At 43.4% G+C, this 16,506-nt stretch overlaps 1 protein-coding gene across 5 annotated transcripts in view; it reads right to left on the bottom strand.

The window, feature by feature from the left end:
- ARL6 (ARF like GTPase 6) overlaps window positions 1-16,506 on the bottom strand; it is a 2,156,307-nt gene that overhangs the window by 230,220 nt on the left and 1,909,581 nt on the right. For all 5 annotated transcript variants that reach the window (XM_069610619.1, XM_069610618.1, XM_069610620.1 and 2 more), the window contains one exon: window positions 10,479-10,534. In XM_069610619.1, the coding sequence (XP_069466720.1) occupies window positions 10,479-10,534 (56 nt within the window). The remainder of the gene's footprint in view (window positions 1-10,478; window positions 10,535-16,506) is intronic.

The following is a 16,506-nucleotide window of genomic DNA, read 5'->3' as shown; positions in this document are numbered from 1 at the left end:
ATCGCTCCTTAACCCCTGAATAAACAAAAGCAGCGATAAAGAACCTCCCAGCGGGAGGTGCACCAGGGTAAAACCGATACACCATGGGCTTTTACAAAAATGTCTCTGATATCCTGGCCCCACATATGGCCAAGTTATTTAACCATGTACAGGAAACGGGCCAGGCACCACCATCCTTCTCAATAGCCCAGATAGTAATCATTCCCAAAACAGGTTGCAACGTCCTATATAATTATTAAATACAGACGCAAAGATATATACAAGAATCCTAGCCTTCCGCATGTAGGAAATCATGCCCTGCCTGATACAAACAGACCAGGTGGGATTCATAAAGCGCAGACAAGGGGCCAATGCCATGCGCAAAACGATGGGTATCATGGAACATACGGGGGGAAAGGAGGGGAAACAAGCGCTACTAAGCCTAGACTCAGAGAAAGCATTCGATCGAGTGGAATGGGTCTTTCTCTGGGCCATACTTAAAAACATGGGTTTCGAAGAACAATTTATAAGAGGAACCAGGCAATCTACAAAACACCCAGGGGAAAAGTGGTAGTAAATGGCAAACTATCACAAGAATTCAACTTATCCAGAGGAACCAGACAGGGGTGCCCCCTCTCTCCCCTCCTATACGTCCTATCAATAGAACCACTGGGAAACTCATTCAGAAACAAGAAGACTATAGAGGAGATCATGGTGGGGAACAACGAATAAAAACTTGCAATGTTTCGCCGACAATATCCTCCTATACTTAGCAGACTTAGTGACCTCAATACCCACAGTTCTTAGGACCATACAAGAATTTGGCAAATGGGCAGGACTAAAAGTGAACAAAGAAAAATCCACACTATTCCCCTACAATAGCCCAGATAACCCTGAAGAAGTGACACAAAACACGGGTGGGATACCGACAGAGCAACTAACGTTAGAATACTCGGGTATTAACATCAAAAGGAAAACAAAGGGCCTCTACAAAGTGCCCCCTCCTCACCCCCTTAAAACTAGATTTAACAACAAACTAAGACTGAACTAACAATATCATGGCTGGGCCGCCTTAACACAATTAAAATGGTAATTCTTCCAAAGGTCTGTACCAATACCAGATGCTACCCATTGATATCCCAGGAAAGCACTTTGCAGAGCTGAAAGATAAACTCCTAACATTTCTGTGGCAGGGGAAGAGGAAGCGAATAGCGTACAACACTTTGATGAGGGGCTAAGAGGAGGGGGGAATGGGGCTCCCAGACTGCTATACATACTACTAAGCGGCCCAAATCAGGGCCCTGGCGTCGCACCTGAGAGGAGATAAGCACAAGCAATGGGTACAAATTGAAAACCATCTCCTAAGACCAGTGACACTAGGAGAATGGCTATGGGCTCCACATTCATCATTTCCAAAGAAAGTGCTCACTCATTATGTAATGGGACCCCTGCTAAAACTCTAGTGGACCAAAGGGGAAATGAAGGGACACACAACATTGCCCTCACCACTGAGCCATATATGCCCCCCCCTGGGGCTTTCCCCCCCATCCAAAATGAAATCCGGGAGCCGCAAGGCTTCCAGAAATGGTTCGAAGCAGGCCTGGAAAGAGTAGGGCAAATGGTGAAAGGGGACAAAAGCATCTCTTATCAAGAGATGGAAACATGCCTCCAACTCAAACCCCTCGGACCATTTCTGTTCCTACAACTGAGAGGAGTATTAATGGCTCCCAAATGGAAGGATCAGCTACAAAGAGAACTAACACCCCTGGAAAAAATCCTAAGTGAAGCCTCCTCCACTAAAGGCCTCATCTTCGTGCTATACAAGACTTTCCTTTGCAATCTTCAGAAAAAGGAAGAAGCCCTAAAAAAGAGATGGGATACAGATCTGGGCCCCAAGATGAATGACCACCTATGGAAACAAATGTGTATATCAGCCCGCAGAACCTCTAGCGCCGCTCAATACAAGCTACACAGCCTAAAACTCCTACACATATGGCACTGTGACCCCGAGATGCCAGCCAAAATGTTCAACCAAACCAGCCCCCAATGCTGGAGAGAATGTGGGGACCAAGCAGACTACTGGCACGTGGTGGGCCTGCCCAAAAATCCAAGAGTTCTGGAAAGAGGTCTTAGCATGGATCAAAGGGATCGACGGAGTGGAAAGACTGCGATCCCAGACTAGTCCTATTCGGCCTGGAAGAGCGGGCAGACCGTTGGGCAAGGCTCCCGCATATGCCACACTTATTGCTAGGGGCCAGGGTCTGCATTACCATAAACTGAAAATCATTAACGCTCCCAACAGAGACAGTTTGGGCTCGAAAAGCTAGAGAAGTATATGAAATGGAGAACATTACAGGGGTGCTTCACGATATATCCCCAAGCAGAGACATTGAATGGGGATGGCCAACTAGAACACATGTATCCCAAAGCCTACAAACGCTCAATGTGACTCGTCTCGTCTCAAAGGGGGTGGGTCGAGGGAGGGGATATGGGACTGTTATTGTTCAAATACAAAATCTAGACACATTTCAAATCTATCAATGTAACGATGTAAGAGTAATAGGTTTTTCTTTGTTAACAAAATGCTTAATAAAAACTATTTTAAAAAACCCAAAAACGGACAGATCTTTGGTTCACAAATAAGCCGAAGGTGGCTTCTCCAACTCTGCTGGGGACAACCGTGAAAGCTTTACAAGCAAAACTGATATCAGTAGTTGATTACCCCCTCCCTTAAACAGGGCAGCAGTCCTAAGTATCTTCCATTCAGTTGTTTCTCTAAGAGTCATAGGTACAGACGATATTAAAATAATTGACTAGATAGACCATGTATCAATGAGTATTTCGAATATCTATTTTAAATCTGAAGCAATCCTTGATTATATTTTAAAATATGAGACATAAATATACTGATTAGGTTATATATGTAGCATAGTAAACATTTCTTCAGAAAAACTTAGACCATATAAAACATCTAATACAAATGAAAATATCATCCATGGCAATAAAGGATATTGAAATACTGACAAGGACAAAAATCCACAAGTTGTCCCAGTTGCCGGTACCGGTGTGCCCAATACTAAAATGAATAAAATTACGCAGGGAGATAGAGCTGAGATTAATAGCAGATCAGGAGGAGATCCTGATGGCCCTATTAATAATGCTGAGCAGAATAAAAATGATGTATACTGGCAATGACTGCCTTTAGCATTTCAAACACACTTATCAATGTTGAGTCGATGACACTGAAGTGTTATGTTCTTGGAATGAATACATGTGGCTTTGCGCATTTGTTTGGAGAAAATGGCCTATGGTTAGGGGTTCGCGCCTTGAAACACTTGTGTATAGGCGCGTTATAAATGTCATATCATATGGTCAATAATGGAGCTATTCTCCGTTATAGTCTTACAAGAAACATGGCTTGTCGAGAATGTTCTCTTTGATGGACATGTGACTATTCAAAAAGTAGCATCCCAAGGCCGCCTTGGCCATCCTAAAGGAGGGTTGTTGATATCAGTTCGGCATCCTTGGTCCGTCAACGAGATCCCTTGTGAGTCAATGATGGTGCTGGTTGCCAAATTGTCTAGGGCAGGATTGACCATCATAATCATTCATGTGTACGATTCTCCGAAATGGTATTGCTACTAAAAATAATATCTCAGCAGTAACAGACATACTTGTAAAGTACCAGAAAAATTACCACTATATATCAAGAGAGATTTTAATTCAGATATTGTATTACAAGATGGTGATTTGCAAGTACTATTTAGATCTGCACCCATATGTCTGAATAGATCCCAGAGAAATATTAGTCCATGGACAAATGCACTGGATGTACATGGTCTTATTAGCCTAAATGGGCTTTGCCCTGGTGATGAACAGAGTGCGTTCATGCGTGTAAGCAGGAAGAGTGCTTCAACTATTGATTGTGTTTTTGTAAATCGCACTGTGTTGGAATTAGTCCAAGATATGGCAATATCTGCTTGTGAGGAAAGCGACCAATTACCATTATGTGCGTTATTCAAGACTATGTACAGATCAAAAAACAAAATGATATATGACATGAGCAGTGATATATTTGTGAATAATGGAGGGAACCGTATTCAATGGCTGAAAATCTAGCTAAGGGCACACTAGCTTCAGACCAACTTATTCCAGCCTTTAATGAGCAATTTTGTAGTGATGTGCCATTCTCTAGTAAGATGAATGAGGCTGTATCATTAATGATTGGCTCAATAACAAACTTGGTAACCAGCCAAAGGTCTTACAAAACACTGTATGAGCATACCAACAAATTATATCATAGGCAAAATGATTATGATCCAAAGATCAATATTGCAAAAAAACAACTGCGTGGAACAATTGTGGCTTTACTATCCTCCATTACCTGGATGTACAGCGGAGCTGAAATAAATGTAAGAATCAAAGAGTCTAAAAAGAATTATCACTGCTGGCTTGAAGATTACAAAGTGGGCTATGAAAATGAACGCTGGTTATGTATTGCTTATTTGGCCACAACCAATAATACTATAGTAATATGGCAAGCAATAAAAGCTGGCTCTAAAAGTGATATTCCCATAAACTGTGTTCCAGATGAGAGGTGGGTTACACACAAACTCTACCTTGGTTCCTGTGATGAAGATGAAAATGTACTGCAAACACCTAATATGATATGGATTTGTAAAGCCACCATATCCAATATCATACAAATAATTGAACAGATAAATAGATCGAGCATGTGGTCCAGATGGTATAAGTAATGGACTGTTGAAAATGTCTGCAGCTATGTGGGCTGAAGCCTTGCATCTAGTTTTTGTCGATATAGGAAGGACTAATATACTTCCAGCCACATGGCGGTATTACCCAAATTGACCTTTTACAATTGAGCTTTTGTCCGAATTGACCTTATTATAGTGGTCCTAATTGACCTTCTGCACAATTGACCTTTATATTATTTTAGTTTTTTTATATATGTATTGGGTTGGTTTTGGATTATAAATATAAGGGCATTGGGTGGAGGGTTGCGGGGGTTTGTGTGGGGTTTCCCCCAGCATATATGTCCTAATTGACCTTTTAAATTAGGTCAATTCTCCCGAGGTCAATTGTGAAAAGGGCAATTAGTATACAACCGAAATGGCGGGAGAGTCACATTCAAACCATACAAAGGAAGGGCCAACGTAGTGACCCCAGAAATTACTGCATGCTCGCAATGCTGGATATTCCAGCAAAATATTTTGCACGGATACTCCTAGCAGAATTGAATCTATGGATTAACACAAATGACATCTTAAGTAAATACCAAACTTGGTTCAGGGTAAAATCTATGACATCACATAACACCATTATGTTGGTCTCATATGTAGAATATGCATGGTCATGAAGCCAAACTATAGTTTATGGTGCTTATACAGCGCCGCCTTTGATACTGTGGTAAGAAATAATCTATGGCGGAAGCTAATAGTATGGAACATTCCTTTCGTTCTGCGAAGGATTACTTCACTCAGGAACCAGCGTAAAAGTGCGTTTAAACACTGTTGGTCAATTGTCTGTCTCCATCCCTACTGGCAGAGGGGTGAAGCAAGGCTGCATCATTGAAGCCATACTATTTAACTTCTATTTGGTTGATTTAGAATTGTCATTTCAATCTAGTGAGATATGTCAGTCAAAGTAGGGCCGCAGCGTCTCAGCTGGTTAGCCTATGCAGACGATTTGCTGCTTTTAGATGATACGCCTAAGGGACTCCAATCCCTGATTAATGGTCTTGGAGTCTTTGCAAAGAATAATGACCTACAGGTTAACATCGCAATAAGTAAGGTTATAGTGTTTGCTGGCAAACAGAAAAGAAAGGCGTACATGAGCTGGTTCTTTCATGGAAAAAAATGTGAGTGTCTCAAATCCTACAAATACCTGGATTTGTGTGTAGACGAGGCACTCAATTGGAAATCCCACTGGGAGAAAACAAAACACAAATGTGTGAGGCTGGTTGGTGCTATCAGTGCATTTATTGAGAGGAATGGTGGGTATTCAATAAAGACAGTAGTGCTTCTATATTCCATGAAAATCCTTCCTGTGCTTATCTATGGTATTGAGATATGGGACCATGCGTTTATATCAGACCTTGTTAAATTTGACGCAAGAATGCTATGTATACTGTTTCGTATGCCACATTCTCTATCCATAGAATGTCTCAATCTGGAATATAACTTGACCGGCATTGCATCTCTTTTCATATCAAGATCATTTATGTGTGCTGTGAACCTATTAGCCCTGAACAATGGTACAGTAATGGTGGACTATGTCAGAGCCTTTATGTGCCTCGACAATTATAAGCGGATTGGAATTTTGGGAAAACCTTTAACCATATTTCATCAGTGGAATGGAGTGTGCGATGTACCAATAATATCGACCAATATCTTGCGGATTAAACTATGGTTTAAACAAAAGATAATCACATTTAGTCATGATAACAATATGCTTCAATTATCTATGAAGACCAATAGTGGCCTGTATATTAACAACATAAATCTCCATAATACTGCTCCAAAATATATTGATGCTTTCCCGGAATCTGGGATTATAAAACAATATTTATTGCTAAAATGTAATCAATGCAGTTTTGGAGATCGAGGGTGCAAAAAAAGGCATTGCTCGTGTAGAGCGGTGCTGTCGTCTATGTGGAGAACATGCAATTAAACTTTTTGGACATATCATGACCAGATGTGAGAGTCTTATTTTAATTAGAGCAAAGTTTCTGAAATCATACAATAATTGTTTTGACTGCACTGACACATCAATGCTTTGGCAAATGTTCACAGAAGGAAATAACCTGCATTTTATGGTAACATTTTATAGGAAATGTGTAGAGATATTTGAGTTAGTATGAATTTGTGGTTTTTAATTATGTTTTAAGTCTTCATATTTTCGTTTTTTACTATGTGGTTTTGGAGATGTGTTTATGTATTGTATATATATTTGTTTTTATATGTTGTATATAGAAAGCAAATTGCTGTATGTATATGAATGCATGAAATGAAATAACTTGCCCTCTAACCCTTGGAATCGTTCACTTGACCACAGAGACCCTACCATCATTTTTTACAGCGTTACAAAACGGTGTCAGAACATTTCCTGAACCTTTGGGCATAAGGCCACAGACAATTTAGGGAAGGACTTTTGAAGCTAGGGATAATTTTCTGTGGACCTGTTGTGCATAATCTAATCTGTATTTTCTTTTACAGGGGTTTGATATGTATTATGCCCTACTCTAGTGACTTTATATATGTATTGTACTTTCAGCGCTGTGCTTTACTTCTGCCTGTTAGTAGTCATTTTTCATAGTGTTGTTAGGCCAAGAATAAATACATATATTTTATACATATTGTCAAAGTGTAATTTGTGACTCCCATTGTGTGTACTCATTGTGGATTCTTTACAAGCTCACCACCTCTTGAGACTTAGCCTAGACCACTCGTCACTGCTACCTTGAACTAGTTTGGGTACAGCTCCCAGAGTTGTCCCTGTCACAATATAGGTTGGCCTTCTATACATCAGTCCACCAGGCCAGAGTATAGAAAATCAGCCCCAACACTGGCGTCTGCAACGAGGCGCCTTATGCAGATGGTGTCCCTTCGGCCCTCACATGAGCAGAGTCAGCCACTGGATGGAGCCACCCGCCCTGCCACTCAATGCCTCAAATTCGGCAGTGCGGCCCACTGCACAAGTGATGGCGGTCTGTATGGTGCAGCCCAGTGGGGCTGCCAAACACAGCTGGAACACCGCTGGGGGTCTTTCCGCCATGTTCCTGGCCGCCCGCAAGCAGGAAAGAGCTCAGAGGACCGCAGTATTTACATGATTAATAGGACTGGTTGGCAGAGCTCACAGGGAGTCTGCCAAACTGGTTTGGGCTCTCTAGTGCCACCCCGACTTGACTTGTTTATTAAAGAACTAGTGGATTCATATTTACCCTGAGGAAGAGCTGGGATGTCCAAAATAATACCAACTAACGGAGCTGCGGCCGATGGCAGGCCGCGTATCTCGCTCCCAGTCCCCACCATGACAGAGAAATATTTTTGCTGTCTTCTCCCCTCAGTCCGTATTTCAGAGGGGCAACCACACTCATTAACGGGACGACCATCTGCAATGACATTAACAAAACGAGGTGGTTTAACCATCATTGGGCCGGCTTTTAATGTCCCTGTTAGGAGTGGGACCCCTATTGATATGTTGATGTCAAGAGCAGCGGGGGATGGGGCCTGTGCCTAGGGATGTGCAATTTGCTCCTGCAGCACTTTCTTAATCAGCCTGATGGTATCACTCATTATAGCTAGTGAATTCAAAACGGTTTGCCTAAAGGATGTTATAGAGTCTAGAAAGGTTTGCAATATTCTGTCTAGGATGTCTTCTAAAAACTTCACATCATTCTTCGTTGACACCACGCTATCAGTATATGAACTCTCATGGTTTAGGGGGACTCTATCTGTTACAACAAGGCCATGGGCTTGTCTGAGGCACATTCTACAGTACATGCTGGCTCCTTCCGAGAGCATGTGGAGTCATTAGTGGAGATGCCCTCAATAGGGGTCTTCTTTAACTGATCTGTCCCCAAATCACCATTTACATCAGCAGGGCCAGAGTTTTCACCCCCAGCACTAGGCTCAGTTTTGACGCCTGGTTCCATGGGCTGTTCAAGTGCCTCCCCTCCCCTCCCCCATAGACTTCTCCCCAGAGTGGAGGTACAACCTGCCAACCTCACCCTGTGCTACCACAGTGTTTACTGAGAGAGAGGGAACCTCACTCTGAATAGCTGCCACTATGGCCCTTTCTGTAACTAATATACCTTGTCCTTGTTTACCAGCCATTTCTTGTAAGTATGAGCCAAGAAGGAATTATGAATGGTCTTGTATTTTGTCTACCATATTCTTAGACTTCTTAGTGTTCTCAGGGCCAAGTTGATCTTCTTTGGCCTTAGGTTTCGACCATTTAAAACAAAAAGCTCATCTACACTAGTTTAAAATATCGGCCCATATTAATATACCAGATACAAAATAACAATTTACAGTTTAAATGACAGCAATAAAACAAATAAAATTGCACTTATTTTAAAAACAATGGTCACCTGCATAATAGCGTCTCTATATGTTCATCAAATATGATACAAATTCAGCACCAAAAGTTCAAATATGGCAAACGGGAGCAAGGCACGCCCAGCTCACTAAAGAGGATGCCTCAGTTCGTCTCCCCTCCCTTGCTCCACACCACAAAGTTCATTATCCAAAGAATCCACTGGGCCTGTGACTCAGGTACTTGGCAAACAGGAGCAAGGCATGTGCCCCTCCCATCCCTTCCGCCCTGCACCAAAAATCAGTTGTCTCAAGATTAAATGGACGTGGGGGCACAATGTTGTCAACTAAGGACTGCAGTTTTAGTTTCTTGATCAATAAAACGTTCAGGAAGATAGCCGATGAGGAACCCAGCAATCAGCACGCTCTCCTACTAACTCGTGCTAATTAAACAACCATCCTTGCTCTGGCAATCAGCACGCTCTCCTCCTAACTCGTGCCAATTAGACAACCATCCTTGCTCTGGCCACTCGCACTGCAAAGATGCTTAGAGCAGATCTATGGTTTCACAGCTCTCTCCCACTGTCCAGATAAAGGGGATGGCTGCCGCCACAAGAAGACTACTTGCAGCTAATCAATGGCAAGAAACCACTAGCACCATAACAAGACGAAATAGCGAGTTGACTTTTCTCTTTCCACTCTCCCTCCTCTCACTCCAGACTCATCGAGATCGTCCTCTTATCCTGTTGTAATTAGTCTACATAGCGCTGAACACCAAAGCAGGGGGACATGAACATACACAGTTAGGCATAGACTTGACCAAAATGGACCTGTCAATGGACCTGTCAATGAGCCTGTCAGCCCAACTGCAACCGCGAGCAGATGAACAGCAGAGAACAGCCCGACCCACGTCCGCGCCCTCTCGGGTTGAAGGTGCTTTTTAAATGTCTTCAGATATAAGGGAGGAACCCCGGGGGTGCACTCATAAAACAAATAATTGAGTGCAGTCTCTATCTATTTCCGGGAGGGGGTAACTATTGACAATAATGAGATAGAGACGGGTCTTATAGGTCAGATCACTGAAGGATTTAACTACATGAATCCTGCAGTCTCATTAAAAGACAATTTAATCATCAAAACAGTAATTTATAAAACATGATATACTTAAAACAAATGATTTTTTTTTAAATGTCAGCACATGGCGCTCCCTCCACAGCACATAGCCAGTCAGCCAAGGAGCAGGAAACAGCCAGCCCCACGTCTGCTCTGCTCCGATTGGTTTTTATAGTTTGATTTGTTCTGAATGTAGAATGAAGAATGGAAATAATACAAATACAATACATAATAAGAATGCAACACACAAACTTGATTTTGGATAAATCAACAAAATAAACACAAAGAAACTAAACAACAAAATAAACACAAAGAAACTAAACTGCCTACCTTGAAGCCAGTCTACTCCGCCTTGCAAGCCTTCCCCTTTAAGACCGTCAGTGGCGCTGAAATATGAGACACATCACGTGAAAGTATTGTAATAGGTAAAGAAACACACAAGTAACAAACTGATTCATCTAAGCATTTTATGTAACATTGTATTGCTAAGTATTACTTACCTGTCACATTTGATCGAGTGTGGGTAATTTGAATAAAGGACAATTGTGGTAGTTTGGTGGCATACAAATTGTGCTGCAGTCAAGCTTCAGAATGTTCATTTTATAACTGCCCACCCTGAGGGCTAAGAGTGGCGTATTCAAGAGTGGACTATGCAGAAAAGATGGATGTTGTTGGATAACAAAGGATAGGATTGAAATACTGTTAGGCTGGCACCTAGTGTACAAGATGTGATTGTTAGTTATTTCTTCGATGTGCATGCCCTGCTATTCATTTATTTAATTCCCAAAATTACCTAAGGGACCTGCATCGTGCAACTGATAATCAGCCTTTAGAAAGCAGTAATACATGATATGAGTAAAATACCACATCAGAAAGTTAGATTCAAGCCCAATAAAAAAATGAAAGTATTGACATGGTTTACGTGTTGGCTCTACAGAGCCCCCTCTCCATCATTTAGCCGCTGTGACCCGCCACTGTTAATGACTGAGTTTAGCCCTGCAATCATGACATCTGTATGTCTATACTGGGCACTGGCAAGGCCACCACGAATGCGCTTTTCACTTTTACCTGTAACTGGTCATCCAAGGTGACTCAACATGAATATGTGAAATAAAATATGGTTGAGGAGTCCATAAACCCAGAAAACAGGTTGTTGCTTTTCTAATTACAATGCAAAAGTTAATTAAGCAAGCAGTTTATTAACACATACACTTGAATAGTAGTAGTACAATTTGATTTTATTTCGAATATACTATATCACATAAAATGCATAAACATATAACTACATATATATTGTTTGTATATATTGTGAATTTGTTAATCATTTTGAACCATACACATTATAAACATACCATATCAATCTCATAAAATCATGGAGGCTCAATGTAAAACATAATGTTACCAAACAGTTCCTAGTGAATCCTCATTTCAACATTTCCTTTCCCTACAAGTTTAATTTGAGAGGATAAAAATATTTCATAATCACAAATATATAAATATAGAAATAGAGTTAAAATAACCATTAATAATCCATAGTTAGAACAATTAAGATTTTAAAAAAATCAACATCTAATCTCGTTTGAAAGGATACTTATGGAGCATTAAGTAGACATGTCCATCCCATGAGCATTAATAAAGTGCTAAGTGCTATATTACAAAGAAAAAAAATAACTAGATGTTAAAATCACCAAGAAGTCTTTACCCTAGAATAGCAATCAAATTGATACGATGCAAACATTTTAATTCCACTATTGACAATGAAGTCTAATTTCCACTAAACAAACTCCCTCAAAACTCTAGTGTTGTCACCCACAACTCGTTATCTGTGTATCTGTAAAACAGTAACAGTCTTACATTTTGAAGAGTTGGGCAAGGAATCAATAAATGTTCTAATGTTTAAATACTTTCTTTTTGCTTACATAGAGCACACAAATAGGGGGTTTCACTATATTTCTAACAAATATTTTGAATTTCACCTATAGGGATCAGATTGTCAGGGTAATTCATGGAATAAATATGTGCTGAAAACGGGCGCTTGCGCGCATTTTTGCCCGCAAGCGCCCGTTTACATATTCATGGAACACATTGCGTGTGGCTTACCTGAGACCTGCGTTGAACCCGCGCGGGTCCAACACGTCACTGCAACACCATGAACGCTTGCGCGATACGGCCAGCGAAGGCGCACACCGTCCAGCGCACACACCTAAAAAGGAGGCGGAACACGTGAAATGGGGAACACGCGAAAATGTGGGCGTTACGGGGGAAGCACCGCAGTAAAATCCTCAACGCCCAAGCGCGCACTAGCAACACGTATTCATGGAATCGAACAGGGCTCACCAGTGCGCAGCAAAAGACGTGCAAACCCGGAAACACGTACGCCATGCAAAAGCAGGCGGAAGAACCCCTGCGCACCAAAGCCAATACATAAAAGTGAGCGCAAACAACAAACACGCGTATACAGCTATGATGAATGTACCATTCCTCGCAGCAGTGATCGTGGGACACCGCAGGAGGAGGAGGAGGATAGCTAGGCCCCGCATTTCTTTACCCAGGACCAGCCTTTTTGGGATGCCTGATGACCAGGTCTATGGCAGGTATAGGTTTCCACCTCATATTATCCTAGACCTAGTCAATGAGTGGGAGGATGACTTCACATCACCCACCTGTGCACTGAGTCCCTTGGAAAAGGTGCTCAATGTACTGCATTATTTGACAACTGGGTCATTTCAGCGGAAAACTTCCATAGTTGGGGGCGACTCACAGCCCACGCAGTCATGCTGCCTACACCAGGTCTTGGCAATCATGACTGCATGCCCCTCAGTCCCCACGCACATATACATGCCCAGAACACCCGCAGAAAGGCAGGCCGTGGTCCAGGACTTTTACAGGGTGGCACACTTCCCCAAAGTGCTTGGTGCCATTGATTGCACCCATGTGGCCCTAATCGCAAGCACTGGCTTTCCATCAACGTGCAGGTTGTATGCGATGCCAAGGGGATCATTATCTCTGTCTATGCTAAGTATCCAGGGTCCACGCATGATAGTTTCATATTCAGAATGTCACCCCGAAACCGGGACCTGGAAGCTGGGAGGCATGGCAAAACATGGCTCATTGGTGAGTAGAAATGCCTGTGCACATGCATGCATGTCACACACAGACAAATAGGCAAACCCAACTAATGACAACCATTATCACCTCCCCAGGGGACAGTGCCTACCCATTGAGCACCTACATGATGACGCCAATACGGAACCCCACCACATCACCCCAGGTAAGATACAACATAGCCCATATTGCAACCAAGGCCATAGTGGAGTGCACATTCTGAGTGCTAAAGTCACACTTCTGCTCCCTTAACCGATATGGTGGACAGCTACTATATGCGCTACCAGTAGTGTGCAGGATCATTGTGGCAGCATGTGTCCTGCACAATGTTGCAACACGGCGGGGCGTACCTGTGGACATGGTGGTGCTCCCACATCCCCAACCACATGCACGCCCGCTGCGCATAGGAGGGGAAAGGGCACGTGGTGAGGCTGCCCATAACCAGCTTGTGGCACAATGTTTCACCTAAAATCCCACCCCTGCGGAGTGCACACAGGCCTGGCACATTCCAGGTGACAATCGATGATGACAAAGGGACAATCAACTGTCACTACCTTACCACCCTGAGAATGTGTCCTTGGAAGTGATACATTGTGGGCTTCCATAGCTACTTAAACCAACACAATCCTGTGTGACCAAAAGACACATTCCAGATGCAGTACCACTAACCCCATGCAAAACAGCATATCCAAATACTGGTTATTTCACCTAAACTCTCCCAAAACCCATGTTACCCGGCCGACACACCACACCATAGCATGCAATGTATAAAGTCCAAAGTAAATGCACATCACATGACACAACTGTCACAAAGTGCACTTTGACAAATGGAAAGATGTCCAAAACAATTCCCTCTGACACATCAAAATGAAACCGTACACAGGAACATCCATTTACCAGCATAACATATCTTAAACACGGTTCCATGTGTTAATATTCCACAAAAATATCGCAATATCGAGCCATGGACCCTGCAGAGGACACCCCCGCAGCCCTGCATTATTTTAAAATGTGCGGGGGACACCCCCGCACTCACAAATTATCCCCCCAAAAAATATCACCTATGGCAAGACAAACAACCATATGTACGACGATATTTTTGTTGGGGATAATATGTAGGGATACCTTAAACACAGGATCCAACAGTGAAAATGTCAGACAGTGACCAATCACAATAGCACAAGTGCCTCAATGTGACAAAGCCACCACATGGACCCCTTCCATCTTGAGTGGGTCTCTGCTAGCTAATGGGGGCAGGGTAACCCCAGCAGCATTAAGGGTATCAATGATGGAGACAGGCAAGGTAATACATGAAGATGCAGCATTAGAAAATACACATTTACCAATATCCAAAGCAAAATGCATGCTAACCATGCACTAGTCAAACAATCATGAATCCCCACAAGGGGTGTATACACAGGTTGGACTTCAGACTGGCCACATAAATGATGGAAGCCCAATGCCTCTGTGTAAATGACTGTCACATGCTGCCCTCCTTGCAAGCCCATGGAAAGGGGAAGCAGGAGTGGCATATGTGTCTGGACCCCAAGCCACAAACACAAACACGAGACAAGCCTGTATGGGCCCAGCCGGAGCACACAGTGGATTGCCTACGAGTGCCACACAAAGCAACACACTGTTACATGAATGCACAATAGACAAAAAAATAATATATATGATATGATATGGCATTTATACCGTGCCTATACACAAGTGTTTCAAGGCGCTTCCGGAAACAAAGATGGTTCTCCTCAAGTTTCAGGCAGGCTGTTCCAGAGGGAGGCCCCAGTCAAAGAGAGAGATCTACCACCAACTCGCTTGGAGAAGCGACTGACCCTGAGGGAGTTGGAGGCGGATGAGCAAAGAGCTCGAGAGTGAAGATATTTAGGAAGAAAGAGTTGAAGGTATTGAGGCCCCAGGCCCCAGAAGGCCTTGTGGACGATGCAGAGGTTTTTTAACTTAATCCTCACAGCCACTGGGAGCGGGAGCCAGTGCAGAGATTTCAGTCCTGGAGAAATACCATCCCTGGGCATGAGGCCAAGGACAAGTCTCGCAGTCCTGTTCTGGATGAGTTGAAGAGGGCATAAAGTAGAAGCAGACAGATTTAGAAAGAGGCTATTGCAATAGTCCAGCCTAAAGAGAACCAGAGCTCTGGAGACAGTGAGCTTCTGAGGGAAGGAGAGGAAAGGAAGAATACCTCTGAGGAGGTGCAGCTGGTAGTGTGTCTTCTTAGAGACGTCAGAGATGTGAGGCAAGAAAGAGTGTGGAGTGGAAGATGACCCCGAGGTTTTTAGCCTTGCAGGTGGGAGCAGGAAGAGGAACAAGAGAGGCCGGCCAGAGAGCTACAAGAAAGGAGGGAGTGGGTGTGCCGATGAGGAGAATCTCAGTCTTACTGGCATTAAGGCAGAGGGTCATTGGCGGCACACCACTCCTGGAAAGCAGACAGACAGTCAGAGATGAGGGACGGAGAAGTGGTGGCCGAAGGTAGCATGAAAATGAGCTGAGTGTCATCCGCAGACCACTGAAAGTTGGGGCAGAGAGCAGCAATGCAGTGGGCACGGAGTGCCAGGTATTGGTTGAACAGCCAGGGAGAGAGGTTAGACCCCTGGGGACACCACAGTTAGAGAAGAAGATAACAGAGACAAAGGATCCAAGTTGGACCTGGGAGGGTCGGTCAGAGAGGAAGGAAGTCAGCCACGCCAGGGACTGACCGGTGATACCTAGGTTATCACGGAGACAATTTAGTCGGATGGCATGGTTGACAGTGTCAAAGGCAGAAGAGAGATCAAGCAAGATGAGGACACAGGGGGTGGTGGAGTCAAGGTTGGAGAGCAGGTCTTCACGGATGTTCAGGAGAGCAGTTTCCGTGCTTCTGCAAGCTCTGAAGCCAGACTGATGGTCATGAAGACAACCAACAGATTCAGTGTGGAGATTAAGCTGGGAGATGGCCAGTTTCTCCAGGATCTTGCCCAGGAAGGGCGTGATGGAGATTGGGCGATAGGTAGCCGGGCAGGAGGGATCGGCAGAGGGTTTCTTAAGAAGAGGGTGCACAAGGGAGTGCTTTGGGGGGATGGGAAGACCCCAGTGGTGAAGGAGTGGTTGCAAAAGTCAGCCAGGACAGGAGCAAGGGTGTCAATGTGGTCCTTGATGGTTTTGGAGGAACACGGGTGAACTTGTTTTGACAAGACTTTCATAGATCGGACTTGTCTAGAAACCTCGTCTGTAGAGAACAGGGGAAAGGCAGAGAAGGAGG

This window comes from Ambystoma mexicanum, chromosome 8, assembly GCF_040938575.1.
Source record: "Ambystoma mexicanum isolate Mex_15411 chromosome 8, UKY_AmexF1_1, whole genome shotgun sequence".
Lineage (NCBI taxonomy): Eukaryota > Metazoa > Chordata > Amphibia > Caudata > Ambystomatidae > Ambystoma > Ambystoma mexicanum.
Note: the sequence above shows the minus strand (reverse complement) of the source record. Positions and strands in the feature narration are given on the sequence as shown.